At 40.2% G+C, this 27,606-nt stretch overlaps 3 protein-coding genes across 11 annotated transcripts in view; 2 read left to right on the top strand and 1 right to left on the bottom strand.

Annotated features, from left to right (window-relative positions):
• The window catches only part of srpk2 (SRSF protein kinase 2), a 62,303-nt gene extending 57,497 nt beyond the window's left edge, over positions 1 to 4,806 (top strand). For 3 of the 8 annotated variants that reach the window (XM_034879991.1, XM_034879992.1, XM_034879995.1), the window contains 2 exons: positions 2,779 to 2,808; positions 2,920 to 4,806. In XM_034879991.1, the coding sequence (XP_034735882.1) occupies positions 2,779 to 2,808; positions 2,920 to 3,104 (215 nt within the window). In that variant the 3' untranslated portion in view covers positions 3,105 to 4,806. Of the gene's footprint in view, positions 1 to 288; positions 382 to 2,778; positions 2,809 to 2,919 lie in introns of all 8 variants that reach the window. The other 5 variants (XM_034879994.1, XM_034879996.1, XM_034879998.1 and 2 more) reach the window with 2 other exon arrangements.
• A 256-nt stretch (positions 4,807 to 5,062) lies between these two features.
• Positions 5,063 to 10,540, bottom strand: adck2 (aarF domain containing kinase 2). The gene is made up of 8 exons (XM_034880010.1): positions 9,276 to 10,540; positions 8,867 to 9,013; positions 8,508 to 8,636; positions 8,137 to 8,232; positions 7,705 to 7,983; positions 6,821 to 6,949; positions 6,274 to 6,327; positions 5,063 to 6,118 (listed from the first exon to the last, which is right to left on the bottom strand). The coding sequence occupies exons 1-8, from the start codon at positions 10,146 to 10,148 to the stop codon at positions 5,978 to 5,980; spliced, it is 1,848 nt and encodes a 615-aa protein (XP_034735901.1). The 5' UTR covers positions 10,149 to 10,540; the 3' UTR covers positions 5,063 to 5,977.
• A 5,590-nt stretch (positions 10,541 to 16,130) lies between these two features.
• si:dkey-82f1.1 (DENN domain-containing protein 2A) overlaps positions 16,131 to 27,606 on the top strand; it is a 35,519-nt gene continuing 24,043 nt past the window's right edge. Inside the window, exon 1 of one of the 2 annotated variants that reach the window (XM_034878851.1) lies at positions 16,131 to 16,197. The gene's annotated coding sequence lies outside the window, so the exon portion shown is untranslated. Of the gene's footprint in view, positions 16,198 to 16,715; positions 17,147 to 27,606 lie in introns of those variants that run through there. The other variant, XM_034878850.1, reaches the window with a different exon arrangement.

Here is a 27,606-nt window from a genome sequence, read left to right on the forward strand (position 1 = left end):
GGACACTAGCAGCAGTCGGAACCCCTTATAAACATAACGCTTATGTTGATGTGGATTTGATTTTGATAGTTATTGGGTGTATTATTTTCAATTGAGACTAAAAACAGTCAGAAAAAAAAAAAACGTAACACTTTAAGGTGCTCCAGTAGCCGTGTGTCCATGCAGTACCCCGAGGCAGCAGTGTGTGTGTGTCAGTCCCATACAGCCGTCGTGTTGATGTGTGTGTGTGTGTGTGCATGCTGTAATGATGAATCGTGCCTGTTCCCCTATGTATGTGGTGGTGGGCAGACCACATAGCTCTGATCATGGAGCTACTTGGGAAGGTCCCACGGAAAGTGGTCGCTGCCGGGAAGTTCAGCCGAGAGTTTTTCTCCAAGAAAGGTAAAACACACTGTGGGTGGTTGGTTAGGTGTAGGGTAGGCCTGCTGTAGGGAGAGATGTGGTGTAGGAGGAATGGCATAGAGGTCTGGAGATAAATGGGTTTTGTAGAGTTAAACTTGTAGTACTGCCACAGTATTCTGATTTAAGTCAGTTCAGATTTTTCAGTTTCAGGTTAGTTGCCAAAAAGGCATGGTTAATTGTGGGGCTGAGTGATGATTAATCATGATAGTTTGATTTTTATTGGTGCTATATTCATGATATCCATATCATGATGGATTTATGTTGTATGTCCGGTTTATGTTACTTTTTTGTCTCCCTTAAGAGAAGATTTTCTTTCTTTGATTGAAGTTATTAAATAAATTTAAAAAAAAAATGAATACTGGCTTGAAGTAAAGTGAGATTATTTACAAAAACATGTTCATGGTTATAACATTTATTTTCCTAAATAATCTGAAAATGTATTATGTTAATATAGACTTCATCCAACTGGCAATATATAGTCAAATGTTTTGGCTTATAATGTTCTTATCAGAATTTTGCAGCCAACAGCCAATTTAACCGAGAAGTAATGAATCACTACAGACTATATATCAAAGTCATGATCAATAACTTAATATTTGTAAGCAAAAGCCTCCAAACTTTAAAGAAGGAGCTAGATAACTCTGGAAATAGCATTAGAATAGCAGTATTAACGGTAACTACGGCAGTGAAGTCCTACCCAGAGAACAGCTAGGCTTTACTGCATCCACGTCTTCAGTGTGTCATACGCCTCTCTGATTCCGCTCATCTTCCAGTCTGGTAAGTGTATGAATCTATGTTCGGTACAGCTGATAACCCCTGCACTCTCTCATTTATTCTCTTTTATTCTTTCTCTCAATCTCCTTCCCTTTCTGCTCATATATTTTTCATGATGTGTCATGAGACCTTAATATTCTGCCTTGATGTTGTCTTTATCTGAGGTCTGAGTCTGCACTTGATGTCTCAATGTTCTCCCTTTTATCCCTTGGCGCTCTGTTAATCTGGTCTGACTTTCTTGCTCTCTCTGGGCTTTTTTCTGTCTGCCATGCTGCCTTGCAATCGAGCGGCTTCATTACCTTGTTTCTTTCATGCACACAAATCTGTTCTGAATTTGCAGGGAAGTAGTTACATTAATTGGAAACAATTAAAACATAAATACTTTTATAAGAATACAGACCTAAAGATAATGTTACAGTGATTTGTGACAAGCAATGTCTCCTTGAATGCCCAAAAAGTTTTGATGGTTTCCTTTCCCCTATCTGGTGTTCTTCAATCAATATATAGGAAGGAGGGTTACCATGGCAGCCATGGTTTGGACTGGACCTTTGGTCTTGATCCCCTCCATTATTAATCATTCTCTCATACTTTTTTCTTCTTTGTTAGTCTTGTGCTCCCAGCCAAACATTTTTACTCTCTCTATAATAATGAACACCTTTCTCTTTTTTTCCTCTTTAAATTACATCACCACTTCTCTGTCTCTTTCTATACACCTCTCGCCCTCTTTTCTTGTGGTTTGCAGCGAAGAACTCTACAGGTTTTTACTCAATCGTTACAGCACCTCACTGAGTAGCGCACGCTCAAACAGAGAGGCTGAACTAATCAGTGAAATCAGCTGCTGTAGGGTTTGGCTGGAGCCTGCAGAATCATGGCATCGCATTGAGGAGTCCGTTACCCAAATAACCTACTTACCTCTTGTGGAATCTAGTAATGCAGATAGTTTTGTGTGTGTAAAAAATATGACATTTTAAAAGTCAACAGCAAGATTTTTTTGTGGTTCTATATCTTTTTTTATTTCAACAAATCCTATGAAACAATGTGTTGGTTTGTCTGTCTACACCTTCTGATGTCCTACCCTGTCTGTGGCACTCAGCCCCATGTCCATTTGTTCCTACTGAAAATGTTAATCTTTAAAAGTGGCTTACATTATATATCATATATAGTTTCATTTTTTTCCGAAAATAAGGCAAGTGATTTCCTAAATCAGCTGGCATCGTAGTTTTTAGCAAGCATTACTCAATTAGGAGAGAATAGTTATTTGTTGAGGTGTTGGTGGGCTATTGTAGATTTACAGCAGCAGACAGCATATGTGGAATTTACACATAATAAGCCACAGTGCCCATGTTAATCATAATGAAGGAGCATGCCAGACAGCACAAAGGTGTGGCTCATTGATGTGTTTTTAATAGTTTTTGGACAACAGTAGAGCTCCATAGCACAAAGGAGTAAGATGGCTTTGGCTACTCAGACAATACTTGCAGAATCCATTCATTGTTGAAAACAAGTAAAAAAAAGAATAGGAAAATAAAATGTTTTTTTTTTGGGTTCAACAACCCTCTAAACTGACTGTTTTGTAACTCTGTTATTTCTGTGTTCCTGTAGTTGTAAAGTGCACTGAGACCATGTCTAATGGTGATTTTACACTTTTTAAATAAATTTGATTGATTGATTCAACTTTGCCAGTCCCTTTTCTCCCCACATCCTCCTTCTATCATTGATTTTGCTCCCTATCGCACCCTGCAGGTGAGCTGCGGCACATCACCAAGCTGAAGCCCTGGTCCCTGTTTGACGTGCTGGTGGAGAAGTACGGCTGGGCACACGAAGACGCCGGCCACTTTACCCACTTCCTTCTGCCCATGCTGGAGATGGTGCCTGAGAAGAGGGCCTCGGCCGGCGAATGCCTCAATCACCCCTGGCTCAACTCGTAGCCACAATCTCTGATCAGACGCCCTCCTCCCCTTGTCCACCAACAGTTAGCCCAAACATCACCTCCTGGTGGCAGCCTATGGAACAACAGCATGGAGACAGAGTCAGAGTAGATGATTAAGACTTCTTCTTTCCTGCCCTACCCCACGCATCCATTACATGCTTATCTGAGTAGGCTTACGTCCCACACAAGCCCCTCATCTTTTCCTATAAGGAATGTGAAGACAAGCTTATGGAGATTACATGACATAGTAACTGTGTTTTCCAAAACATCTCCTAAAAAGATCATTTGAAGATGGATGCTGCTCACGAATTGGGAGAAGTTAGGCACTATCTGAAAGAAATTTGCTTTCCTTCTTCTCTTCTGTCATCAAGATATCAGCAAGTACCTTTCATCTAATCTCCAAATTCTCAGTTTTACCTTGTTTGGATCTAGTCATGGACCACTGAGAGCTGCTGATCGTTTTAACGACGAGAAAGGAAAGTCAACAAGAAGCTCCATCTGCCATGACCTTTACATAGCCAGGGCCTCAGAGACAGACAGGTTTGTGTGTTTTTGGGAGAGATATGTGCCTGTGCTCAAGATCTGCCAACATAGACCCAAGTTTACAACATGATTTCTTTCACAAATCCGATCCCAAAAAGCCCCTCTTACCTGTTTGGTTACTCATTTACCCCCATTCTAAATGAGCTGCACGCTCCTGCTGGGGGCCACCTCAGAGAACTGGAGGGCAGCCAGTCCTCCAGGGAGCAGCCCACTGGCAGTTACCACTCTGACAAAGACGAACAGAAAAAGTGCAGTATGAGCAAAAACACAAAAATACAATCAATTAATTGTGGAGGAGGACTGCTTGGTCTTTAAAGACAATTTTTAAAATGCATGGAGAGACTGATGGATTAGCATGAATGGATAGGACAAAGGGACAATGGATGCATCATTTTATTTGTGCATTTTGCTGGTTTCTTTCCCATTTCATCACCTCTCTTAGACATACTGTCAGAAAGAATTATTTTAGGATATTTTGGTGCAACCTCTGAGGAAGCTAACTATGTTACAACTCCGTCTTCTCCAACTTTTGACATTCCTAAATCTTGGTCTGTGCCATCATTCCTGACTTTGATTTCCAGGTACACTTCTGTTGAGTCTTTTTGTGGCACATTTACCTGATCTGATTGGTACTATTCCCTCTTTTTTCCCTATAGAGGAACCCTTTGATCCCTAAGCTACTCCAGAAAGGGGATGGTCACGTGGATGTTGCACTGGTCTTTGTAGATGTCCTTCAGGGATTTGAAACCTTTGTACATAGAACTGAGATCTTACAACGCAGATAAGCAACTGTGGACAAAGTTTCACCACAAGCATCATTCCAAAAACAGAAGATGGTGTTGGCATATCTTGACTTCCTCTGAAGCAGTAGGGGGTGGTTTGCCGCCATAGCTCCGGCCCCGGAGGAATGTTCAGGCTGAACAGTGCCACCTGGTGGCTGAATGAGAGTACTGCGTTGCCACACTGCTGCTGCTCTCAGTGCCAACGCTCCAGACGTTCCACTGTCTCTCCACTTAATCTCTATTTCTCTGTCACACACACACACACACACACACTTGCATCATCACGATTAGTCCAGTTGCCTATTTTTCGCAATAAATGAAAAAAGATGAGTATAAGTAAATTGTGAGATATTTTTAAAAACTATTTAATTCATTCAAAAAAAGAAAACAACTTTTCTCTGGTTGTTGTAACTGTGACAGAATCTTGTCTTATACTGAGGTGATTGTGTTTGTCTTTTAGAGATGTTTTTATTTCTTTTATCATCATTATTATTATTATTAATGAAAGATTTTTTTTTACACAGCTGTCACCTCTCCCCTCACTCCTTACTTGAACAGTGCTGCTCTGTCGGGGCTCTTGATGGTGATACAAAAAAATTCAACAGTTTTGCAATAAAGGGTATGTGATGAGTTTTTTTTGCACCAAAACCTCCTGATCTCACTCTTTCAGCCATGCTGACTGTTCTTCCTGATGACATTGACACAATCGCGTCTCTTGTCTGTGTTTTTCATTGACAGATTTAATAAAATTGTAAATTAATGGATCCTGTGCACTTGATGTAGTGAATTTTCTGCTTTGAAGCTACATCAGTATACTACTTAAAGGATGAGAAAACTTATAACTGGTCACTAGAGGCAAAGGAAAGAAAAAGATCAATTAACATAAATTCCATTTTTATTGATATGCATAATTTATACAAGTGTACACACTATTTTAAAAGTTAAAAGACGTGTCAGTTGTGAGTACAACTAGCCAAAAGCTTTACATGGTCAACGTTACAGTACATTGTAATTCCCACTAAAGCAAATGGCCCATTTGACATTATTATCTAAAATACATCAAAAGATGTGTGGGATAAAACACATCTGAGAGCAATATTAATCATTAAAAAGAAAACATATGCTTTGGAGAATCAACTAGAGATTTTCACAGTATTTTCTTTTATATTGTAAATCACTACAAATGGTCTCTGATGCCATCTGTGTGTCTGCCAATGTATCCGAGTCCATTAGCACACTCAATAACAAAGTGATCCCTCATGTAAAGCGCACATGCTCTCGTTCATTAGGCGCAGTTAGACATGCCAGGAAGATCATCTCACTGGGTAAAACCAGACAGTAGATGGTAAAATCCAAGAGTAACAGTGCTGAAAGTTGTATACACCACCAATGTAAAAGTAAATGAGGTATTTAGGGCAATGCTAAAATGTATTGATGACACAGTGATCCTGTTCTACAGTGGAATCTTATATACACATGTACCTTATCAACCTATGTATACATGGACCTTTGTATGTGTGTGTGTGTGTGTGTGTGTGTGTGTGTGTCAGAGCACTGAGGCGCAGTTCTTTAGCAGCAGGGGTTTGATCAAGTCCAAGATGTCTAAGTTCGGGTCAAGTGACCTGCCGAGACCCTCCAGCACCATGATGGCAAACACAACGGAGGCAAAATTACTCTCCAGCTTCACCTAGAAAAACAATCAACATCAAGGTTAATAACTCAGCAACTACCAGAGTTATCATATCACGATTTTATTAAGAGTGATCCTTTTGGTAGTCAAAAGCTCTCTTTATCTTTTGTCCATGACAATGATTGCTTAGTCAACATAACATCATATTTTACCTTGTGTTTGATGAGTAGACCAAATACTCTGGAAAGCAAATCACCCACTTGGAACTATAAACAACAAAAATACATCAATAGTAATCAGTGACTGTTACTTCCTAAAGTCACTGACCCCCATGACCAACAAATACCTCAACTACTGTATGTATCAGTTACTTCACCAGAAAGTTTTCTGATAATGGATGGGCCTTTGCAAAGCAGTACCAACTGCTAAGAGAATGAGTACTACACTGAGTAAAATGTGCACGTTTTCTACACAGGGACAGTGAGAACAAGACAGAAAGCAAATAAAAAGCAACAAACTTGCCTATAAGATTATATTATAGTCGAGCCCGCAAGAAGAACACATTAGAAGCCAAACTATAGTATATTGTAATAATCACAGAACGATGGCAATATTCTATTTATTTTCAAATGTAACATAATAGTTCAATAATTGATTAGTAACGTGATAATCATGACCATCATGGTAGTCATCATCATACGACCTACAATCAGAAACACAAATCAGACACAATAAGAATACACAAATCAAGGATCGTACCTTTCCCAGAGAAAGGGTTCTGCTGAGGGCTTGATCCACCAGCTGGGCCATCTCCTTCTTAAACTGTGGCACGTCTTGGCACTCATTGGCCCGAGCATGATTCAGGAGCAACTCCGCCACTCGATCGCCCTGAAGAAAGAAAAAAACAAACAGACAGGCCTAAAGATTACACTCCTTTCTTGTTTGCCATTTTTAAGGATTTTAAGGGGTTGACTGGATTTTCTGTGGCAAAAATTTTTAAAATGTACAAATGTGTAAAAAAACTAAAAAAAAAGCGTTTTAAAGTATGTTCTGATACATTCCTTTAAAAGTGGGAAATGACTAAATTTCCATATTTCCACACAGATTTCTCCCTGAAATTCCTGATCTTTAAAACACCTATAAAACGTGTCATCCTATTCAAGAACGTAGATGGCCAGGTAATGCTCCTTTCAGTCAGAATCATTTACACACAGTAACAGTAGCCTATGTAAGCTTTTGTATTTTATCGTCTTGGTTATGCAGAAAAAGCAAATTGCCATTTAGGGACGGATAAAGATTGAACAGTAAATATTATTAAAGTCACTTTAGTGCAAGTGCACCTACAACTCAACAAATTCAACTTTAAACACATTAAATAAAATGTATTAAACTGCTATAAATAGTTCAAACTAACTGTTTGACCACACAAAACATCCCAACCATCCATTGTACATGAAATAAAATATATATATACATGAGATTTTAAAAATAATTTAGTGTGAACTAGCATGTGTGACAGTTTAGGTGCCAATTAAAACATTGCTTTCTGTTGATGTCCAGTCAGATGAGATGTACATTATCCGGACTATTCTGTTGTCATAGCTCAGCATAAAACGTCATGTATGTACTCTCTCCCTGATTACCTGATGCAGCACCACAGCCGTGAAGACAGCTTTCAAGTTGGCAAGATCGTTGTCACTGAGCTGGGCTACGATGCCGGCGTCCAGCAGCACCAACTGAAGAGGACACGGGTCTGGTCTGAAGCTGACCACCACCGTGTCCCACAAGTCAGTGAGGGTGGCCTTACCAGGGGCCTCCCCTGATGTACCAGCACTGTCACTGGAACCAGGAGCAGTCTGACAACAGTGGACCAGAATGTTCCCGGGATGGAGATCCCCGTGCACAAAGTTGTCCACAAAAACCTTGAATGCAGACATATAGATGGAGACAATAGATGTGAACATGAAATAGATCAATATCAACTGACATAAAAACACATTCACACGCATTGTAAATGACAGTAATGGTAACAATTAATCAGATGCAACTGATATCCAGCCGGTGACGTATCTCACCATCTTAAGCATGGTCTCGACTCCCATCCTGGCTATTCTCTGCTTCACCTCCTGAGGGATCTCGGGGCTCAGGTAGTTGGATATGGGCTCACTCTCCTGAACCGAAAGGTTGAATATGAATGAAAAAGTGTTGGCCTCATTCAAAAGATATTCATTCAACCAGAATGAGTCTATATTGCCTAGAAACCCCTTACATTGTATCACATTATTTCGAGTTTGCTTAAGAAGACAATAGTTTGTTTGTCATAGAAGTGTACATTTGATGTTCTAATAGATGTCCTTTGTTTGTACTTTATCCGTGGAGCTCAATCTATTACCCACTTAAACATAAAGTCACATTTTCTATATATTTTAAATCCTTCCATACTCACTTCAAAAGTTTCCACTAAGATCCTACTAGTGACAAATGGTGGAAGGGTAGTGGGGAACTTGACATAATCCACATTGCGGAAATTTTCCTGGAAACGCTCAATGTTCCTGGCCTCAAAACGGAGATCAATCTGAAATAAATGATCACTGAAATGATTAGACTTCTGTTCTATGAGGTTGTCTTTTCATCCTGTTCTGATAGGCACGTTAGTTATTTTACTATTTCCCTCTAGCCTCTGTACAGACATGCAAATACATTTGAAGCTGCCTTTATTGATGACAAAGAGACAAATTATGTGTGTAATTTAACCAATATTGTGAGCACAAAGTTAAATGACTTAAATTCTGTATACATTCCTACCTGTTTGGTCATAAGCTTCTCAAACTCCTCTACTATTTCACAAAGACTGAGCCACTTGAGTCCGGGCAGGCATTGTAGGAGCCAACTGCCCGCTTTCATCAGCAGTAGGTCGATTTCCACCTGCCTCCTTACGCCTGGATGGATCACCTGTGATACCACCGAAAACAATTCAGAAGAATCAGCTGACAAAATGTAAGACAGTCTGACATGTTCATGAAGGCATGATCCAGTATTATCAACCAGGATGCAACATGAACACAGTAAGGGTGGGAATCCCCAGACACCTCTCGACACAATCTCATCACAATACAACATTACTGCGATTTTAAACATATTGCAAGTAATAACCTTTTTTTCCAATTTCAAACAATGTCCCCAAAAAGACTTGTTTTAGGATTTTCACACTCACCTTGATAGCCACGGGTATCATATGCTCCTTCTCTGCAGTGCTCTCCTCGTGTTGCCCCTCTGGGTGACTTATCTCCTCATACTCCTCCTCCTTACTCCCCCTCCAGAGCTGCCACACGGACCTGGCTACTCCTCCCAGACCAGGGATCTCCCAGGCTTCAAGCAGGTCTTCTTTCTCCATCTCCTCCACCAGCAACTGGAAGGCTGGGTCCTTCACCTTGTCCGCCTTCGCCCACCCTCTGTACACCTGTGCCACACAGCCTGAACCCACTGGCTCTTTGCTCTCAAACACTAAAACACTTCGCCAGGCCTCTCCGAAAGCCCTCCGGAGACACTGCTTGGTGTGGGCCCAGGGGTGAGGGCGCACCTTCACGTGAAGCTTGGAGAAGCGCTCACAAAACTCCTGAGGGAACATGTCCCGCCTGGTGCTGGCCCACTGGCCCAGCTTGATGAAAGTGGGCCCAGATGTTTCAGTAACCCACAGCAGAGCATCCAGCCAGCAAGATGTCAAGCGAGTGGACACCAGAGCCAACGGGAAGAGGAGGAGCAGGGGGGCAAATTTGAGGAGCAGCACCAATGCACGAAGGCCCAGGCGAAGAAAAAATACAAGTTTGTGGACTTGGACTTTAGCTAGAGACTTTTTATCAGCTGTTTGGCGTGGGAGAATTGCTTCCTGGCATATTGCTGCACAGGATGATACATTAACTGCACCCCAACACAGTAATGTAACCTTGGGTATGTGGGTTAAAATCTGCCCTCGTTTAGCCAAACATGCCCTGGGGCTCTGGACGAGTCTGCTTCTGGTAAAGGAGCCGGCTCTCTGGAAAGTGTACCTCAGGTTGAGGACCGCTCTCGCTCCAAAGATGATCATCATGCCAGCTGTTTGCTCGGTCCAGGGGGTGACTTTTTTGTCCACATGTGCTTGTCTTTTATTATAAAACACCCTTTTGCAATTTTTTTTGTAAAAGACGACTCCAAACTCGGATGATAATCCCCAAGTAAAAATCTACGAGAGGCGAACTCGATTAGTGCTAACTAACGTTATCTTTACATTAAACTAGCTAGCTAAATTAACGTTCCCACAACAACATTTAATTTACAGTCAATTGTAGTTACTGTGTTTCCTGTAAACGGGAGGAAACTGGATTGCTTCCTGTCCCACTCTCGACGAGTAACACATTTCATGGTTCAGCTGGCGTTACTGTAAATTACCAGCCAAAATATCATCCATCGCCACAACGGACGTATGAAGAGAAACCATCCGCTGGGAGTTGTCGGTACGCGATACGTTCGGCCTGCGCGATCCGTCTTGCGCATGCGCAGGATGTCGTAAACTCTGATGTATGAGGATTTACGACACTGAACGGTAGCGGGCTGAAGTTAGCCTTCACCGGAAAGCTAACAGCTCATTCGTTAGCCGGCAAGCTAACGCCGGTTGAGGCTAACCGTCCTCTCAATACATCCACGAGGCTAACGGCTGACCAATAAAACCATGATAAATCGTGCCGTATGCAGATCTGTACAGGCAGCACAGATAGTGTACCGATGTATTAGCTAAGAGAACAGTTAGCCTTCACCGGGAATCTGACGGTAGTTTATCTAACAGCTATTTCGGCTAACCGCTAGCTGACAGCTACATTCAGTCTAAAATAACTTTACCTAAACTAAACACTGGGAAAAGCAGGCACCAGCTAAGACGTTAAAGTAATAATAAAGACAAATATTGAGTGATTTTATTTTAAAACTGTGTAGCGATGGAGTTTTTCACACTATCCCATAGACTGTATATGCACTATCCGCAGAAAAGAAGCAGAAATCTAGGAAAGCTTTGTCGGAGGAACAGAGACAGAGGAAACAGCAGACTGACCAAGCGAGGCGTCAGACACAAGTAAACATACAGCTGCCAAATATCTCTAACCAAACTGTAGAGGGAGCTCTATACATATATTTACATAGCGTAAGCTCTAAAAATGCGAGCAAAAAGCGAGAAAACCGCGAAGAAATGGCCAAAACTGCATAGCGCCCTGATAGCGCCCCCCCCCAAGGCTGTTTTCAATTAGGCCTAACAGAGAGAAAGGTTTGTGTGTCAGTGCGTAGGTTGTTTTAGCTTATACATGTACTGTTAGTGTTATTTTGGTGTACGTAAAACCGGTAACCGTTTTAATGTAAGTGGACGAGGAGACCAACAGACGAAACTCAGTACTTTTTTTATTGAGAAAATGCAGGACACCATCAGGTCAACAATAATAGCACGTAAACATCAAGTGTACAAAGCACTACAAAGCATACAAAGCAATACAAACGAAGAAATAACAGAATCATTAGCCTATATAGACAAAAAGGGTAGGCCTAGAAGAAGACATACATTTACAATAAGTCAGAGATTTTGAGGGGAAAAAAGCTGTACACTTTCCACAAGGTTAATACTCTTTTGGTTATCCAAAAATGACTTAAGTAGAGAATTAAATTCTAAGAGAAAATGTACAAAATTAGGAGTAGAGTTAGAAGATTTCGGCTGGTGAATATAAAATTTGGCATACAGAATAATTAAAGTAATTAGATACTTAAGAGCACCATTACCTTAATTATGTTTTAAACAGATGATATCTTTAAGGCTAAAAAGAAGTAGACAAAGTTGGTGGGATCACAAAAGTAAGACTCCAAATCTGTCCAAAATCTTTTGGATATTTCACAATCACAAAAGAGGTCAGATATTGTTGTTATTATGTTCCCAAAACGTACAGGAAGACTCAATGTCAGCAAATTTACCAACAAGGTGATTAGGGTATATTATGTCAAATGTTGAGGTGTAGCCTACTTCCTTAGTTTTGTTAGAAACAGTATGTATAGGGTAAAAGCCAAGCTCTTCTCCAATTTATGTTTTCAATTTAAAAATTCCACACAAACTTGCTCCTTGGCAAAACTGTATTCTTTCTCTGCAAAATTCGAGGAATATGCTTAGTTCAATTCCATTCAATGATAGTGAAGGCTGTGATATATCGTTTGCATCATAAGTTTATTTTAATTTTTATAAGTAGGATTTTTTAACCAATCAACTTCTAAAATCGGTTTTAACACAACTGTTACACCTGAAACTAAAAAAAACTGACACACTACTGTGACAACGCTGTCGACTTTTATTTTAAGTGCAGAGACGTCAACCGCCCTGCAGATGGAGACATGTTACACATTATTTGGGGTCCCAGGTCCCTTTGTCTCCTTTCTCCTCCTACCAGAAGGACGCAAAGGAAGGAATGAACGTAAAAAGATGCAAAGGTGAGCATGCTATTTGAGATAGCTGTCGTCTTTAACGACACAGCAGACATTTTAACTTATAGAAGGAAAAAGCCCAGCTGGAGCAAGAACATTAACTACGTCTCTGTTGTATTACGGGTCACAGGAAGCCTTTTTTAGTGAGCCAGCATGTAGGATACCAACACCCTGGAGCTGGCTCATCTAAATGGGACACAGCCTTCCTCAATGCTGTCAGAAGAATGTCTACTGCAGAACATTTATTTTTGTGGCGGTAATCCTCCAAGTAGCTGGTTCCCAACTGCCATTCAAAAACAAAAGAAGAACATTTATTTTCTTAGTAAAAGATATTTAGGCCTACAATTGAAATAGGCCAACCACAGAAGTTATAATGCTATTGATTAAAACAAAAGCAGGTTATGTTTCTTTTTGTTTCTTAATTTAACAAGGCACACCTTTGCAACAAAGAAACCTAGCAAACTTAGCAGTTTTGAAACAGAAGTTGGCATCAAGTGCTTTGCAGGAGAAAGTAAGATAAAAAGAAAGGAACAAGTGTGTTTTTAAAATGCTTTATCAACATATGCACTGAATTGTCTTCTTTGAGATGTTTTGGGGAAGTCAAAGAGCATCGGCCTAAAGGAAAGCAAAAACTCTGGGTTATGGGGCTGCAGCTAATGGTTGTTTTTCTTATCAATTTCCTGACAATTTTTTTGGGATTAGTTGATTCATTCTTATATATTATAGGCTTTACTATTGCAGGACCTTTTTATTTAAAGCTTTAGTCCATAACTTTTAGATTTTTTGAAATGCTACAAATGTTACATTCTGGCCATTTTAGCCATTTTATCTTTCAAGTAACCTTGTCTACATACCCTGCCTGTTTAGTCTGTTTTGTCTTGTCTGTATGTAACCAAAACTGTAAATCGTCTTTAAGTGTCTATAAAAATGCTTTAAAAAATACATTTATAAATATTATTATTATTATTATTATTAAACTTATTTTCAAATGAGTTGCTACAATGCTAGGCTGATTATTGGAAGGCTGTATCACATGGACGCACCAACATTGTTGTTGTCATTACTTAGAATTCATCATGGGGGCGACAAAAACTACACACTAGTAGCTTCAAGTTATAAGGAATTAATGCAACAACAACATCTTGTAGCTGGCCGTTGATCAGTCGTCGTTAGGAATGTTATTTGGGCAGAGCAGAGTGAACCGTAAGCTACGTGGTCCGGACATCAACCATATTTTTACTGTCTATGGGCGTTAAGGGATCCGGCATTAACAATTACTTCCTGGTGGGCCAGTGGTGGAAACGGTATTTGGATCCTTTACTGCAGTAAAAGTACCAATGCTGCACTGTTAAAATACTTACAAATATTGCATTCAAAAAACTTACTTAGAAAAAAGTATTTAAGTAGTAGCAGCAAAATGTACTTAAAGTTTAAGTATTTTGCAGTAAAATGTCCCAGATTAGAGTTTTCATATTAGCCTATATATTGTGTTTGTGGATTAATATTACTGCTGCATTGTTTTCTATGTTGCATTCTGTGACAGATGTTTAATGTTGTGCTCATTTTAACTCCTTCGTATAGGCTACGGTCGGGTAGGTTAATCTACAGCAATGCATCCCATTCTATAAGATCATGTCTGTAGCGTTGACTGTCCTGTGAGAACCAAATATCTCTAAAAAGCCAACTTTTAATGAGATCAGAAGAATTTTAAAAACAATTTTTTAGCTTTGTGACAGTGGGTTTTCCATCTGATCCAATAGGGTTTATTTAGCTTAAGTAGTAGGAGAATTTTCTCAACACATAAAGGAACAGTTCATCATCAGTGTATCACAAACATTACATGGAACATGGAAATACTCAAGTAAACTACAAGTAGACATACTTTAAATTTGTACTTAAAGTCCAGTACTTGAATGTACTATATGTACTTCATTACAGTCCACCACTGGGTTATGGCTGGCACAATTAATGAATTTGGGCTCATATATGAAAGGAGGAGGAAGGGAAGAAAACACACCTTGGGTTTAATTTTATTGTCATTTCCTCTGCTTAAACCAGAGGTCTTGCAATCTGCATGCTATGCACCATCAAGGACTGAGAACTTGTCCTAGCCACGTTCCCAGTCACGGTGCGAGTCCCCTAGACAGTGGGCTTGGGACCCTCCCAGGATCCCATCTGTGGGCCTGATAGAGGACTCAGCAACACAATAAGATGGGATAAACGCCAAACAGATGTTACCAGCCCCCACTTCCCACCCTGTTCTCCCCACAGCTATTGATGGACAATCCAGGCTTTTTTAGATCTCTCTTGCATTTCAAAGGCGAGGTCAGGGTTTGGGCTCAGAGGTCGGCAGGATAGCTGCAGAGGTGATGCTGGTAGAAGCTTTATAAAGGCTGTTCAATGAAATGACTGTATGAACGCAGATGAAGCTCATATAAATGCATTTCTATACTTATTGGTATAGTACATTTGAAGAGTAAAATGAAATTATAGGGCAACACTGACCAATCTTATGTGTACCTGTGCAGTTTTCATGCATGTGTGTCTTTGTTCTTTTGCTTATGTGTGCAGTTGTGTACCTTTTAGTGGTAGAAAGTAACTGTGGACAGATCATATACTTAATTACACAAGTGCTATACTTGTGTGTAATTTTGAGGTACTTGTACATTAGAAGTATTTTCAGTTGATATTATACTCCAGTTTAGAGGGATTTTTTAAATTTCTTGTTCCATTACATTATTTGAGAGCTATAGTTAGTTAAGAGATAAGATAATTGTTTGTGAGTCCAACATTGAGGACATTTACAGTGTTACTGCAGCAAAGATGATAGTTCACTAAGCGTTCAATAAGGCATCATTAAAAAAATAAGAATAAAAACAAAAACATTAAAAATGCTATGTCAAAACATGATCATTTTATAAAATAATATTCATTGTTTTAGATTAAACCACCAACAGTGTATAGTTACAACAAAATAAGATACATTATGAAATAAAAAAGGCTTTGTACAACCAACAGTCAGAAAAGAAGACAAATAATCACGTGACAAACTAAAACTTAGGAATGTTTGGTATTTTCCCCGAGACATGACCTTAAAGATTAAACAATTGTTAAAATTGTTGCTGATTGATTTTCTGTTGATAGATATATCAATACTATAGTACTATAGTATCTCTTTGCACCTAACTTCACTGAAGCTACTCTATAACAGCATTTTAATAAGTAAAATATTAACATATAGAATGGCACTTTAATGGCAACCTTACATCAAATGGGAATTTGAGTGTCTTGTGCATCAGTATATATACATTGGTGTATATACATACAGTATGTATATATACAGTATGTATGTCTATATACATGGATATGGTATACCACATTTTCAATACAAAAATTGTAGGCTTAAAAAATTGACCATAAGATACATTTTAAATATCTGACGTGCCAAAGAAGGCCCAATGGGTTGAACAGGTTAATTATTCATCATAATGGTCATCAGTATGCATGTCCAGCCTTGTTCCCTCTCTCACTCTTTATTTCTCTCCACTCTTTCCACAGAAGCATTGAGCCCTGGGCCCATAGAAATGACATGTCTATGCCTGGGCCTGATGGCGAGCCGGACTCACCAGTTTGTATTCTCTCACTGAGCAGAGGTCAGCGGTAATCAAAGCAAACACTGCCAAAATCTTTTCTTTCACTTTCTGTCTAAGCACACTTAGTCTCACAACTCACAGCATTCAGCACACCAGCTATGCTTCTGCACTACTTGTTGTTGTTGTTGCTGCTGCTGCTGTTGTTGACTGTCACGTGAACCAGTAAACAAAATCTTTGCAGAGATAAAATAGTTAACATGTTGTCCCCAAATTGAGAGAGGAGTTGAGGCCCTTGGGCTTCTTTAATTGGTTCCCAGAGGAAGCTGTTATTTATTGTATTCAGTTGTGTTCAGTTTTGCCCCTTCCTGCTCCATTCCTCTTTTTTTTATTTTAGCAGGACACTCTGTTTCCCCGGCAACTAGGGCTCCAATCGGCCAGCCAGCTGCAGATTAGTTCAGTGGTTGGGGGTTTAAGGTGGGTGGGAGGGTATGTGGAGCGGGGTGATGATGGAAAATGGAGAGGGAGGAGAGAGAAAGCAGGAGGGCGGAAGGGTTAAAGGGAGGGGGGTGGGAAAAGTTTGAGTAGGGGAGAGAGAAAGAGAAGGAGCCAGCGTCATTCAGAGATAGGAGTCCGAATGAGTGAGTGTATGTTTAAGAGCTGAGTGTGGAGAAAGAGCTGTAAACATTTTAGCCTGGAGGCTGGACGGGAGGAGGGATTTCCCTAACTTTTGCCTTTTTTTAAACATTTTGTGCACTTGGAGCAGCACTCTCTGTGTGTGTATATGTGGGAGGTGCAGGCAGAGGCTATGCAAAGTGAGAGAAGTCAGAGGCAGGGGTAGGGGTGTAGAATCCGTGAAGGAGAGAGAGAAAGAGCTTTAAAGGAGGGTAAAGGCAAATTACTCGGAAGGAAAGGAACCATGCAAGTGGATGCTGTCTTTTGCGGGGTCAGGTTACGCAAAATGAGAAACTACTCCAAGAGCACTTCATCAGGGCTCACCCAGCTCAGAAAGGTAATGGGAGGAGTTCAAATGTGTCTGTGTGTGACAATGTGTGTTTGCATGTACTTTTTAAAATGTTCTCAAAAACAAAGTGAGTAAAGTTGTAGTAACAATTTGTTTTCCAGCTGAACATATTTAACACATACTTTATATACTAAACTTTCTTTGGTCTGTTTAGTCTGACAATCATTTGCATCGCATTGATTAATGATCCCCCTTAATGCATGTGCATCAACTTGGCCTTCTCACATATACTCTGCACTCTAAATGCACGTTCGCGCGTGACCTTGAATGTGTCAGCATGGGTGTGTCCATGTACAGAATGTACTTATGTGCTTCTTTTAATCTATATAGATGGTAAATGTTGGTAAAGGATGTGGTTTTGTCTGTTTTTATTTGAGCCATATTTCATTCTGAACTGCTTTGGCTCCAGTTAAAGTATGCCTGAGTGTTGCTCAAGTAGTCAGTCTCAAACTGTCTGCACCAAGTCCATTACTGCTGCCCACAAGAGACTCATATGTACCTCACTGAAGTACCCCCCCCCACACACACACACACACACACACACACACACACACACACACACACACACACAGACACACAAACAAAAACTCAATGGCTACTATCTGCTTATTAAATGAAAAGAAAATGTAGAAAGATGGTTTGATGACCATTTGGTGAAAAGTGTGCACACTAAAACACACACACACACACACACACACACACACACAAACACAAACTCAATGACTGTGAGTTGTCAGCTCATATCTGCTTATTAAATGAAAAGAAAATGTAAAAAGATGGTTTGGTGACCATTTGGACAAAAATGTGCACACTAAAACCTACAAATTCCAAGGAGGGGGAGAGAGAAAAGAGGAGAGAATTAGTGAGATGAGCATTCTTCACTGTGAACAAAGGCACCTCTTCATGCAGCGTCCCAGTGCCTGTATTGTTGTGAGGAGGCAGGCAGGGGTGGATACCTCACCAGGGAGGACAGAGGAGTTCAGGGGGCTCTGAAAAGTCAGCTTGTCAAGGATCAGGGATAACAAGGTGTTTGTAGATTCATGATCAGGCGTAATATAAACAGTTGGTTGCAAATGGGTTTGGAAGTTTTACAGTGTACCTGTGGTCATACAACTGCCAGTGCCAAAGTGCCGGTTAAAATTTGGAGGTATGATCTTAATAGTTAAACCTACAACTCATTTTCTTATTTAACCACCTTATGCTTTGTGGTCTTGAAAACTCTGTGATGCACATGAAATTATGCATTTTGAATATCCAGCGGCAAAAGCAGTTTGTTTGATGTATAGACAAACTTGACAATTAGCACGAGCGACAGTCACAGTGACTAAACAGATACAAAAAACAGCACTACCTGCAAAATCCGTCTTTTTCAACATATGGATGAAGGAACAAATTAAAAAGATATCACAATGTTGGCCACACTGTTTGATTGCTGAGTGATTAGAGGAAACAGCTGTACAATGAACACCAGGTGTTTAAATGTAACTTAAGAAGTTGATATGTTCCAGGAAATATAAAAAGGATAATGATTTATATCCTTTACTAACAAAAAATATTATTAAACTTGCAAGACCAACTTCTTCTTCTCTTGATTGCTGAATCGTTACCTCGCTGCTCCCAAATGATAATTTGGGGATTTGCAGGTAACAGGCATGGCTTTTACATTACATTTCTTGAACATTTCCTTCAATAGACATTACTTGGTTTTTAGGTAAATAGGTTTTTGTTTACTTATGCATTGGGCAGGTTAATGTAAAGGCCTGATTAGCAACTCATGATATGTTTTCCAAAGGAGGTGGCCCTTATTACTGCCAACTGCAACCAGAATAAACGTGTAATATTCAATTTCTTTGCTTGTGGCATGCAAATATAATATGCCCTTTCTGCATGTGCTGTTAGAACTCAAATAATATGGGGAGCTTTTCCTCAAAGTATCGCTCTACAGTACTGTGACCACTAGTGGTCAAAAACTCCCCATGGCATATTTAAGTGAAAAGCATATCCATGGATCATTGTGTTGTGACTCAACAATATCATTTCATGTGAGATAACAGATGCTCTGTTGCATGTCTTACCACAGTGCAACAGGAATGTCTGCTATGTCCTACAAGCACTGACCCTTAACATACAGCCAACATAATCCATCACAACAGCTTCCTCCGGCCTTTTATAGTTCAAACTGCTGGGCAATCATTAAACCCCAAAACAAGATGGAACATGCAACAGTGGAACATTTCATTTAATATGCTTGATTGTAATAGCACCTGGCGTACTCTTTGATTTGGGACAACTTTGTGCACTTCCTTTTAAATTCAGTGTTATTTTCATATTGGCATACATAAACCGCTTCATCAGTGTAGTTTCAGTTTCTTACAGACCACAAATCCTCATACCTCTGGTGTCCTGTTTTTGTCTGTCCTGACATTGTATTTACCTAAGTGGGTAAAGTTAAGAGTTTATTGAATTGAGACTGGCGGACTCTCAGGCGCTGTGAGCAGAAGATTTATAGAGTTGGAGATAAAGACAGAGAGCTGTCTGTCTGCTAGTCAGCAAGGTAGTAATAAGTGGGCTGCAATCTTGTAAAGGTGTGTGTGTGTGTGTGTGTGTGTGTGTGTGTGTGTGTGTGTGTGTGTGAGAAGACAATGTGCACTATGGTGGAAAAAAGGGTATTTGTAACCTTGTATTCATTAATCAGATTATTAAGACTCTCAATATGTCAGTCTTCCTCTCTAAGTGATCCTTTTTACGCTCAGGCACACACTCATTTGTTATCTGGGCATTTTCGTTGATTGCATTGTCCTCGGTTTCTTTCTCTCTTTTCTATATTTCACACCAAAATATTATCTCACTCATATTTGTGGCATTCTCGCCCAATGCCCATCTCTCTTTTCACTCTCTGTGGCTCATCATTTCTAGTATAAATACACACTGACGGAACATATTCAAGTTTTTCCAATTGTTAAAACACAATTTTGCAAACTAGTCTGGTTTTTATTAAAATACTTCACACAATTCACAAATCCAAACACCCAAATTGCAAATTACCTCATATAGCCTGCAAAATGAAACACTGCAACCAAAACCCCATACAGCATTATCATAAACTTTTACACCAAATGGCACACACTTTATTTATATTACCAAATTTTTGTCTAACCACTGTTGGGCATAATGAAAGGAACTCTCATCTTTAGTATGCTTTGCCATAGTTCAAATTGTAGAAAAGCCTTCCGATTGTTCACATGCTCAGAAATATTTGCAGATACACACACATCTGTTGAAACATTTATTTTATTTTTTATTTTTCATCAAACAAGTCAGTGCAACATATGCTCAGCAGATATATTTACATTAGACTGAACATAAATATGCGCACAAAAAAACGTAAACTAAGCATGTGCAGAAAATACATAGGAAAAAAGAGGCAAGAAAAATAATTAGGCTCCTTTCATTTTTGTAAAAGAAAAGAAAAAGGTGCTCACCTGTAGTCTTTTCATAGTGCTTACTTTCTGATTGAAGTGGTAACAATTAACCATTGAGGTGTTTGGCCATGCGGTACATATATTGGCCAATTAGCTCATGTGGTGTCATTTTGAATTGCAGTGGTTTAAAATGGCAAACATGTGACTATATGTCAGATTGTTTTGTCTTATGCAGAGAACTAGTTAAGTGCATTTAGAAAGTGCCATTTTGTGTGTAAATCAGAACATGTGTTTAGACTTTGCACTCTGTGTGTCAGTTTAGTCATTTTAGTGTGTTGGCAATTGAAAAATAAAACTGTAAGACATGCAACGCATGAGGTCTTAAATCTGCTAAGTAGGGGTTACAGATTTTTTTTTCTATTACTATGCATGCTTTGTAAGAAAAAAAACAATTCCTGAAACTCAAACACCAGATGTTTAGCACCTTGACAAAGTCTGTCCTCTCTCACAACTGAATCAGCTTGTTATTTCTTTCTTGGGAGCATGTTGAAGTGAAGAAATTGGTCATGATGATTGGTATGAGTCACTAGAGTCTAGGTTCATCCAGGAAAACAGTGTTTAGCTGAATGTCCATAATTTACAAGAGAGTTAACTGTTAGATGCCTGATTTACATGCAGACACGATTTACATTTACATTTAACAAATGTGTGTGTCTGTGTGTGTGTGTGTGTGTTTGTGTGTGCGTGCAGATGCTGCCAGTGACATCTGTCTTCTCTATTCTCTTCTGCTCAGAAAAGTGACAGAAGGCCTTTGGGTGGTTACAGCCAGCATACTATACCCCTTCTCTTATGGGAACTGGCTTTTGACAGGCACTCGGTGGGGCGGCCAATCTCCTGCTGTCCCTGAGCTGCTGTTGTCACCACGGTGACATGCTCAGAAAGAATGTGTCCTGTGGTGATGGTGAAATAAGTTCTCGCGCTTTAAAGTTATGGTGGGGGACATATTGTCCCCCCCCACACACACACACACACACACACACACACACACACACACACATTCATAGATGCATGGATAATGAATACCATCTTACGCATGCGTAACCTTGTCATTGTAAGAGTCAAACTAACACACATACATTATGCAAGCATGGATAATGCATACCATCAGACTGGGCACTGGATACTGGAAGCATTTATCCAGTTGGCAACTGGCCATATTTTTTTTATTAGATGCACCCTTAACCCTGCCACACATATATGCATTCTCTTACTGCCGGTTGCATTGCAAGCTGTGGCTCTGTCTGGCAGTTTCCCTCTGTTAGGTGTCTGAGTTGTATTAAAAAGAACTTTGACCATGACTTGAGAGAAAATAGTGGCTCCGACACTAATTGGGACATTTAACAGGATATGACATGATGAATCCCTGTCCTTCCGCTTTGTTTGAACAGACTACACTATGGAATGTACATTTCTAGCAGAGTTCAGTCTGGAGACAAGGCAAAGAAAAAGCTACAGTTTGTTGGCAGGGTGTTGATGTGGGCTGAGAGAATCATCACAGCAAACCGATGCTACCCAAAAGCCAAGTGTTTCAAGCTTGGTTTGGCTTTGCAGCTCGTGCCCGCTGGCAGCATGTGGCGGTGGCATAAACCCGAAAACACACAAACACGCAAGCGCATGCAGAAAAACAGCCAAACACAGGCTCAAACAGACATGGATATATAGACCAACACATACTCAGACCCATGAACACAAACAATCATCCACTGACATACCGTAGTTGCATGTGAACAAGCATATACCTTTTCTTTTCTTTGAAAAATACCTTGTACGTCGGAAAGGCTGCCGTCGGCAATGGAATACGTCCATCTGTGTTTAAAGTGCAACTCTAACGTGGCTATACAGCTCGCTGATTTAAGCTCCAGTTGCCATGTTATAATGAGCATTCCAAGCAAAATGGGAAAAAGCTACCGCATGCTTTGTAAGTTTGGTTATGTGCTTTGTGTGTGTAAAATTTGAGATGGAAAACTGGAAGAGCAATGACCTTCAAATCATCATTCTACTTCTTCTCTTCTTCTCTTCTTTATTATCTTGCAGCCATGACTGAGAATGCGAATAATTTTGTTTACCTGTCAATTAAGGGATCCACTCTATAATGATAATTAAAACAATGTCTGTAGGTTTATCCAAGTGAAATAACTTAATGAGTAGATACTGCAGACATACTGCAGACACAGTTGAGCTTTGATCATACCAAATCATATCTAAATACTGTCTTGTTAAGCTCCAGAGCTGGGAAAGTAGTGGTTTTGCCGTGTGTCTCCAGTGTAATGATGTTTGCAATAATATCATCCTTCCTATACAGCCATATAATGTCAAGTTTTATTTGGTGAACCTGTTGTCAGTCTACATCAGTCTTTTTTTTATAGTTTTTCTCCTTGTCATATTGTTCAGTATTTCTGATATAATGCTGGAATGATTAATCAAATGGTTGAACACATATGTTTTGCTCTTTGCAGTTTCAGAAATACTAGAGTGACTTTCTTTTGCTCCATGTCATTATATTGTAAATACTTTCTTTTTTAATCAGAATAATTTAGTAATGTAGTATGGGTGTTGGATTTGATTATATCACATTTACAATAGCTGTTTTGTTAAAATGTTGAACACCTCATGAATGTACAGCAACAGACGTGAATAGGAGATACAATGCAAAAAGAAAAAGCATGTTGCAGTTGCTGTTATTTAGTCTTTGCTAACTGTCTAACATTCTACTACAAAGTACATTTGCCATGTGTTTAGTCAAATTTGTCCTGAGGAGGAATGGCTGGAACAGCACACCTTTTGATCAGTTTAGTTTGGCTTGCTTTGGCTGTGCTAAACACCCCTCTCTGTTTGTCTCAGTTTTTTGTCTTAACTGTGAGTCTTGGCTTAGACTCACAGTTGTCAGTCACTGGGTGTGTGGAGGTCAAAAACGTTGGCTCTGACTCTGACTCTGGAGTTTACTCTCCGGAAGAGCATTTTCCCAAGCTCTCGCCTTGCTCAGCTCCTCCGGGGATCGACGGGCGAGTTAAAAAACTGTTTCAGTGCAGGCATGCAGAGGAGCAGGAGAGCAGGGATGGGACGGGGGAGCTCTGGTGGGAACTCTCAAGGGGAACCCTTAAAATGTGAAGGTAGGAAAAACAGGAAGAAAGAAGAGAGGAGAGGATTTTGGCTTTGGAGCTCAGCTGAGAGACTGCGGCTTGGAGGAGAAATTTGATCTGGAGCCCAGAAAATAATGTTAGTGTGTTAAAGAAGCCAGGTTATTGTTGAAAGGATCTGTAGGTCCACTCACTGCTGTACATTTGCTGTGGCTGAGCCTTTTTTAGAGAGGAAAGGTTTTTACATTAGACTCAGAAATGTATAGTATAAATAGTGTTGGAAGTCTTCCCCCCCCCCTGTGAATTGTGGTGTATTTAGTGACACTTCCTGACACGTAAAATCCAGGCCCTTTGGGAGTTGTTAACATAAGAGACAGGTATTGTCTGAGGTGCACATGTCATGTCTGTCTCCTTTGTTTGAGGGTGTGGTAGGTGAAACAGAATACAGCTTTGGTTGCAGATGACAGAAGAGGTGTGTGTGTGTCTATCACCTGGCACATTACCTGTGGCAGTTTATGAATTACCTCATCTATTGAAATTCATCGCTGCATCCCAAACAGTCGGCAAGGCTCACTGCCAGGAAGAGCTCTATGGCTTCTTTTGTTTGGCGAGCTTTCCTGTCAATGGCCTTACTTACTCTGTCATTGATGATTTATGCTTGCTGCAACCACAGTGCTCCAACCGCAGGTGCATCTACACCAAGGTCTTGTTTCTTACTGCCAGATGAGCCCATGGTGTGCACTAATTTGTCTTTGGAAGGAAGGGAGCTCAATACAGACAGATTTAAAGTAATAGCAGACACTTTTCAGTTACAGAATAGCTCTATTGTCCAACACAAATAGATGAAAATTTGATTTAGAATATAACCGCACTCTGTTAGGCTGTGCTTTGGCATGGCAGGGTTTTAAGGTAAATGCTAAGAGGTCAGCAAGTTAACATGCTAATGTCGATGTTTGACAGGTATACGTATATGTGCACCGTCCTTATTTAGCTTGTAAGCATTCTAAAAAAATATAATGTATCTTAGAATGTCTGTAGCTTATTTAATGGAAATTCATCCCAAACTTGTCAAGTCATTGCACTCAAAACCACAAATGAGATGTTATATTGGATATGTTCCTGAATAAGTGAAATTTTTAACCTGCCAGCATTGCGAGAGGAAAAGTCAGAGGATCACCTAAGTATACAATAAAGAATATATCCTCAAGCTAAGCTGGATATCTGTAGAACCTTTTATAGCTCTCCATCCTTGTGGAGATATTTCAGTCTGGACTAAAGTCATGCACAGACCATCATTGTTGTCCCTAGAGCCAAGCTGCTTGCATGGCTAAAACATTATTAATAGAAACGGTAGAATATGGTTGTGCATGAAGTAGCAAAGTATTAAAAAAGGAGCAGAAATATGTATATGTCTTACTATATGAGGCTGATTTTACAAGCGAAAACTGTTAGTGTAGTTGTGAAAAGAATGAAAAAGAGAACTTTGGAGAGAAGTACAAACCCTGCTGACTTTCTCACCACCTCACCTGGCCACTTATTGAGTAATTTGCTGTGACTGTTGGATTATCTGTTTCTAAAAGTCATAGAACTTGTCCCCCTCTGATTTTGCCGTTGTGGTTTCAGATGCTGTTAGACAATCCAACAAGCACTTCTGTCACTTTCACATACTGATGGCTTTAGCGTCACCAAATCTTTCAATGTTGGCTGAGGCTAGAATAGTACTTTAGCTTCAAGTACCAAATTTTGGGATTAAACAGAGGCAGCGTTGGATGTGGCTGTGCAGGCCAAAGTGAGAGCTGTTTAAAAGCAGGCCCCGGGATGTGTTGGCATGGGCACAGGTCTGTGGAGCCAGCGGGGTAATTGGGAGCAGACTAGGGATGAGTCAGGAGCTCTGCTAATGGGAGCTCTCTGTCTGTGGGGAGGAGGGGTTGACATGTCTGTGGGAGGGAGTTGAAGGACAGATGCTCCAACTCTGCAAAAAGACGTAACATGACACCCTCTCACAGACGGAGGTGGGGATAGAGAGAGATTTGTTTGCTTTGCCTCCAAGACAGATTCATCCTCCTCTGTCATTTCTTTTTCTCTGTGTGATGATCTTGTCATTTGCTCTAGTAAAAAGTAGCTTCTCTTCATTCAGCTAGTAAAGGCCTGTTTGTATTTGTTGGCAATAAGTAAAAGTCATTGTTGGGATGGAAGAATTCATTTATAATCCAGTTTTCCACCAGGTCACTGCTTTGTGTTTTAAAACCTCCACAAATGTGTTTCAATGATCCACTTGATTTTCACCTGTTATATAGCCTGCAAAAAGCACCATTGGCAGCCAGTGGAATGTAAGCCACTAACTCCAAAAGGAAAGGGAGACCTTCTCTATTAAAAGCCTGTGGTTAAACTGTTACTCTATGGTCATTTGTAAACTCTGACAGACAAACTTGGATTTTGCTGAGTTTGTCTGAGGTTTCTTTCCGTTTGCTGCCACTTTGACCTTGTTGTAGTCAGAGCTGTCCCATTTATCAACAATGAATTACATTTCTTACTGTACAGGATGAATTTTTCAGCAAAACAAACTTGCTTGATGACTTCATTTCAGGAGACACATGAGGTCAGTCTCACTCCCACTTCCTGCAAGTCACATCACACTTCCTGTCTGATTGCGTACACAAACAAGTAAATAACTATCATTTATTGCATAGTAAACCTCCTAAATGATGTAGCATTCTGGTTTCTTCGTTGTGCTTGTGCATAATTACATCCATAATGGCTTTCTCTGTGGCCCCCATTATAATTAAGGTTTGTTTACACATTTTCTGAGTTAATATTTTGGCCCATTCTTCCAGCTCCCAGCTGGATAGTCAGTTGACACCCAGCCCATCAGAATCTCAGTAATAAACAAACACAATAACAAGAAAATATGTGTGGCGTTACAAATACAGCAATGGACTCTGTTGTGTTATATTTAGAGTGGATTGATAAGCAAAAAGCAAGCAGGGATAAATTAATTGTTTGTGGTGTCCCCCCGTCAGTTCCTGTCTGGTTCTTTGGCTAACGCAGTTTCAATGCTGTCTCACGTCCATCCTCTCCTAACAATGGAGGGAGCAGGGGGAGAAGTAGAGGGGCAAGAGGACAACACACAGCAGGTCAAATAGGACACTGGGCAGCAGGATTGCTTGTGCAAGAACTTTATGTGTTTGTATGTGCTTGTCTTTTGTCCCTAAAAGCCAGCTGATCGGCATCTTTACCACTGTACATCATACAGCACAGTTCCCTGTGGTCTGTGGCAGTAAGATAAGGATTGAAAAGTAATGTGTGTGAAGAAAGGAGATAAAAAGATTAGGAGGAGAGAGAGGTAAACGTGACCAGCAGGAAATATTGATAAATTCAATGAGTGTGCAGCTTCCAAGCTTGTAAAACACTTGGCTTTCAATCGCATGTATGGACAGAGACACAAGCAGATACAGGCGCAGAGATCGTAGAGTTGGCCTGTTTGGCTCATGTCCAAGGCCTTGCTATGAAATCAGCTTGGGAAAGCAGCAGGGGCCCTGAACAGGACACAGAGACAGTAACTGAGAGGGGAAAAAGAGAGCGGGAGACTGGAGAGCCCAGATAAAATTCCATTGTTTATTTGCCCAACCCTCTCCTTCCCTCCTCCTCTCCATACATCCCTTCCTTTACCATCAACCTTTCTTATTGTACTTCTTCAGGAACCAAGCAGAACCCTGTCAAAGCCTACTGGTTCAAGGCAGCATGTCAGTCACGGTGAAATCCCCATATTGCTCAAACCAAACATTTCATGTCAGATCTGGCAACCTTGCAGTGCTCAAAACAAATTGGCTGTACATGAATAATCTGTGCTCCAAATATGCCAGAGCTAAGACGTACGTTTCAGGATGAA

The sequence above is a fragment of the Etheostoma cragini genome, chromosome 8, assembly GCF_013103735.1.
Source record: "Etheostoma cragini isolate CJK2018 chromosome 8, CSU_Ecrag_1.0, whole genome shotgun sequence".
NCBI classification, from domain to species: Eukaryota; Metazoa; Chordata; class Actinopteri; order Perciformes; family Percidae; genus Etheostoma; species Etheostoma cragini.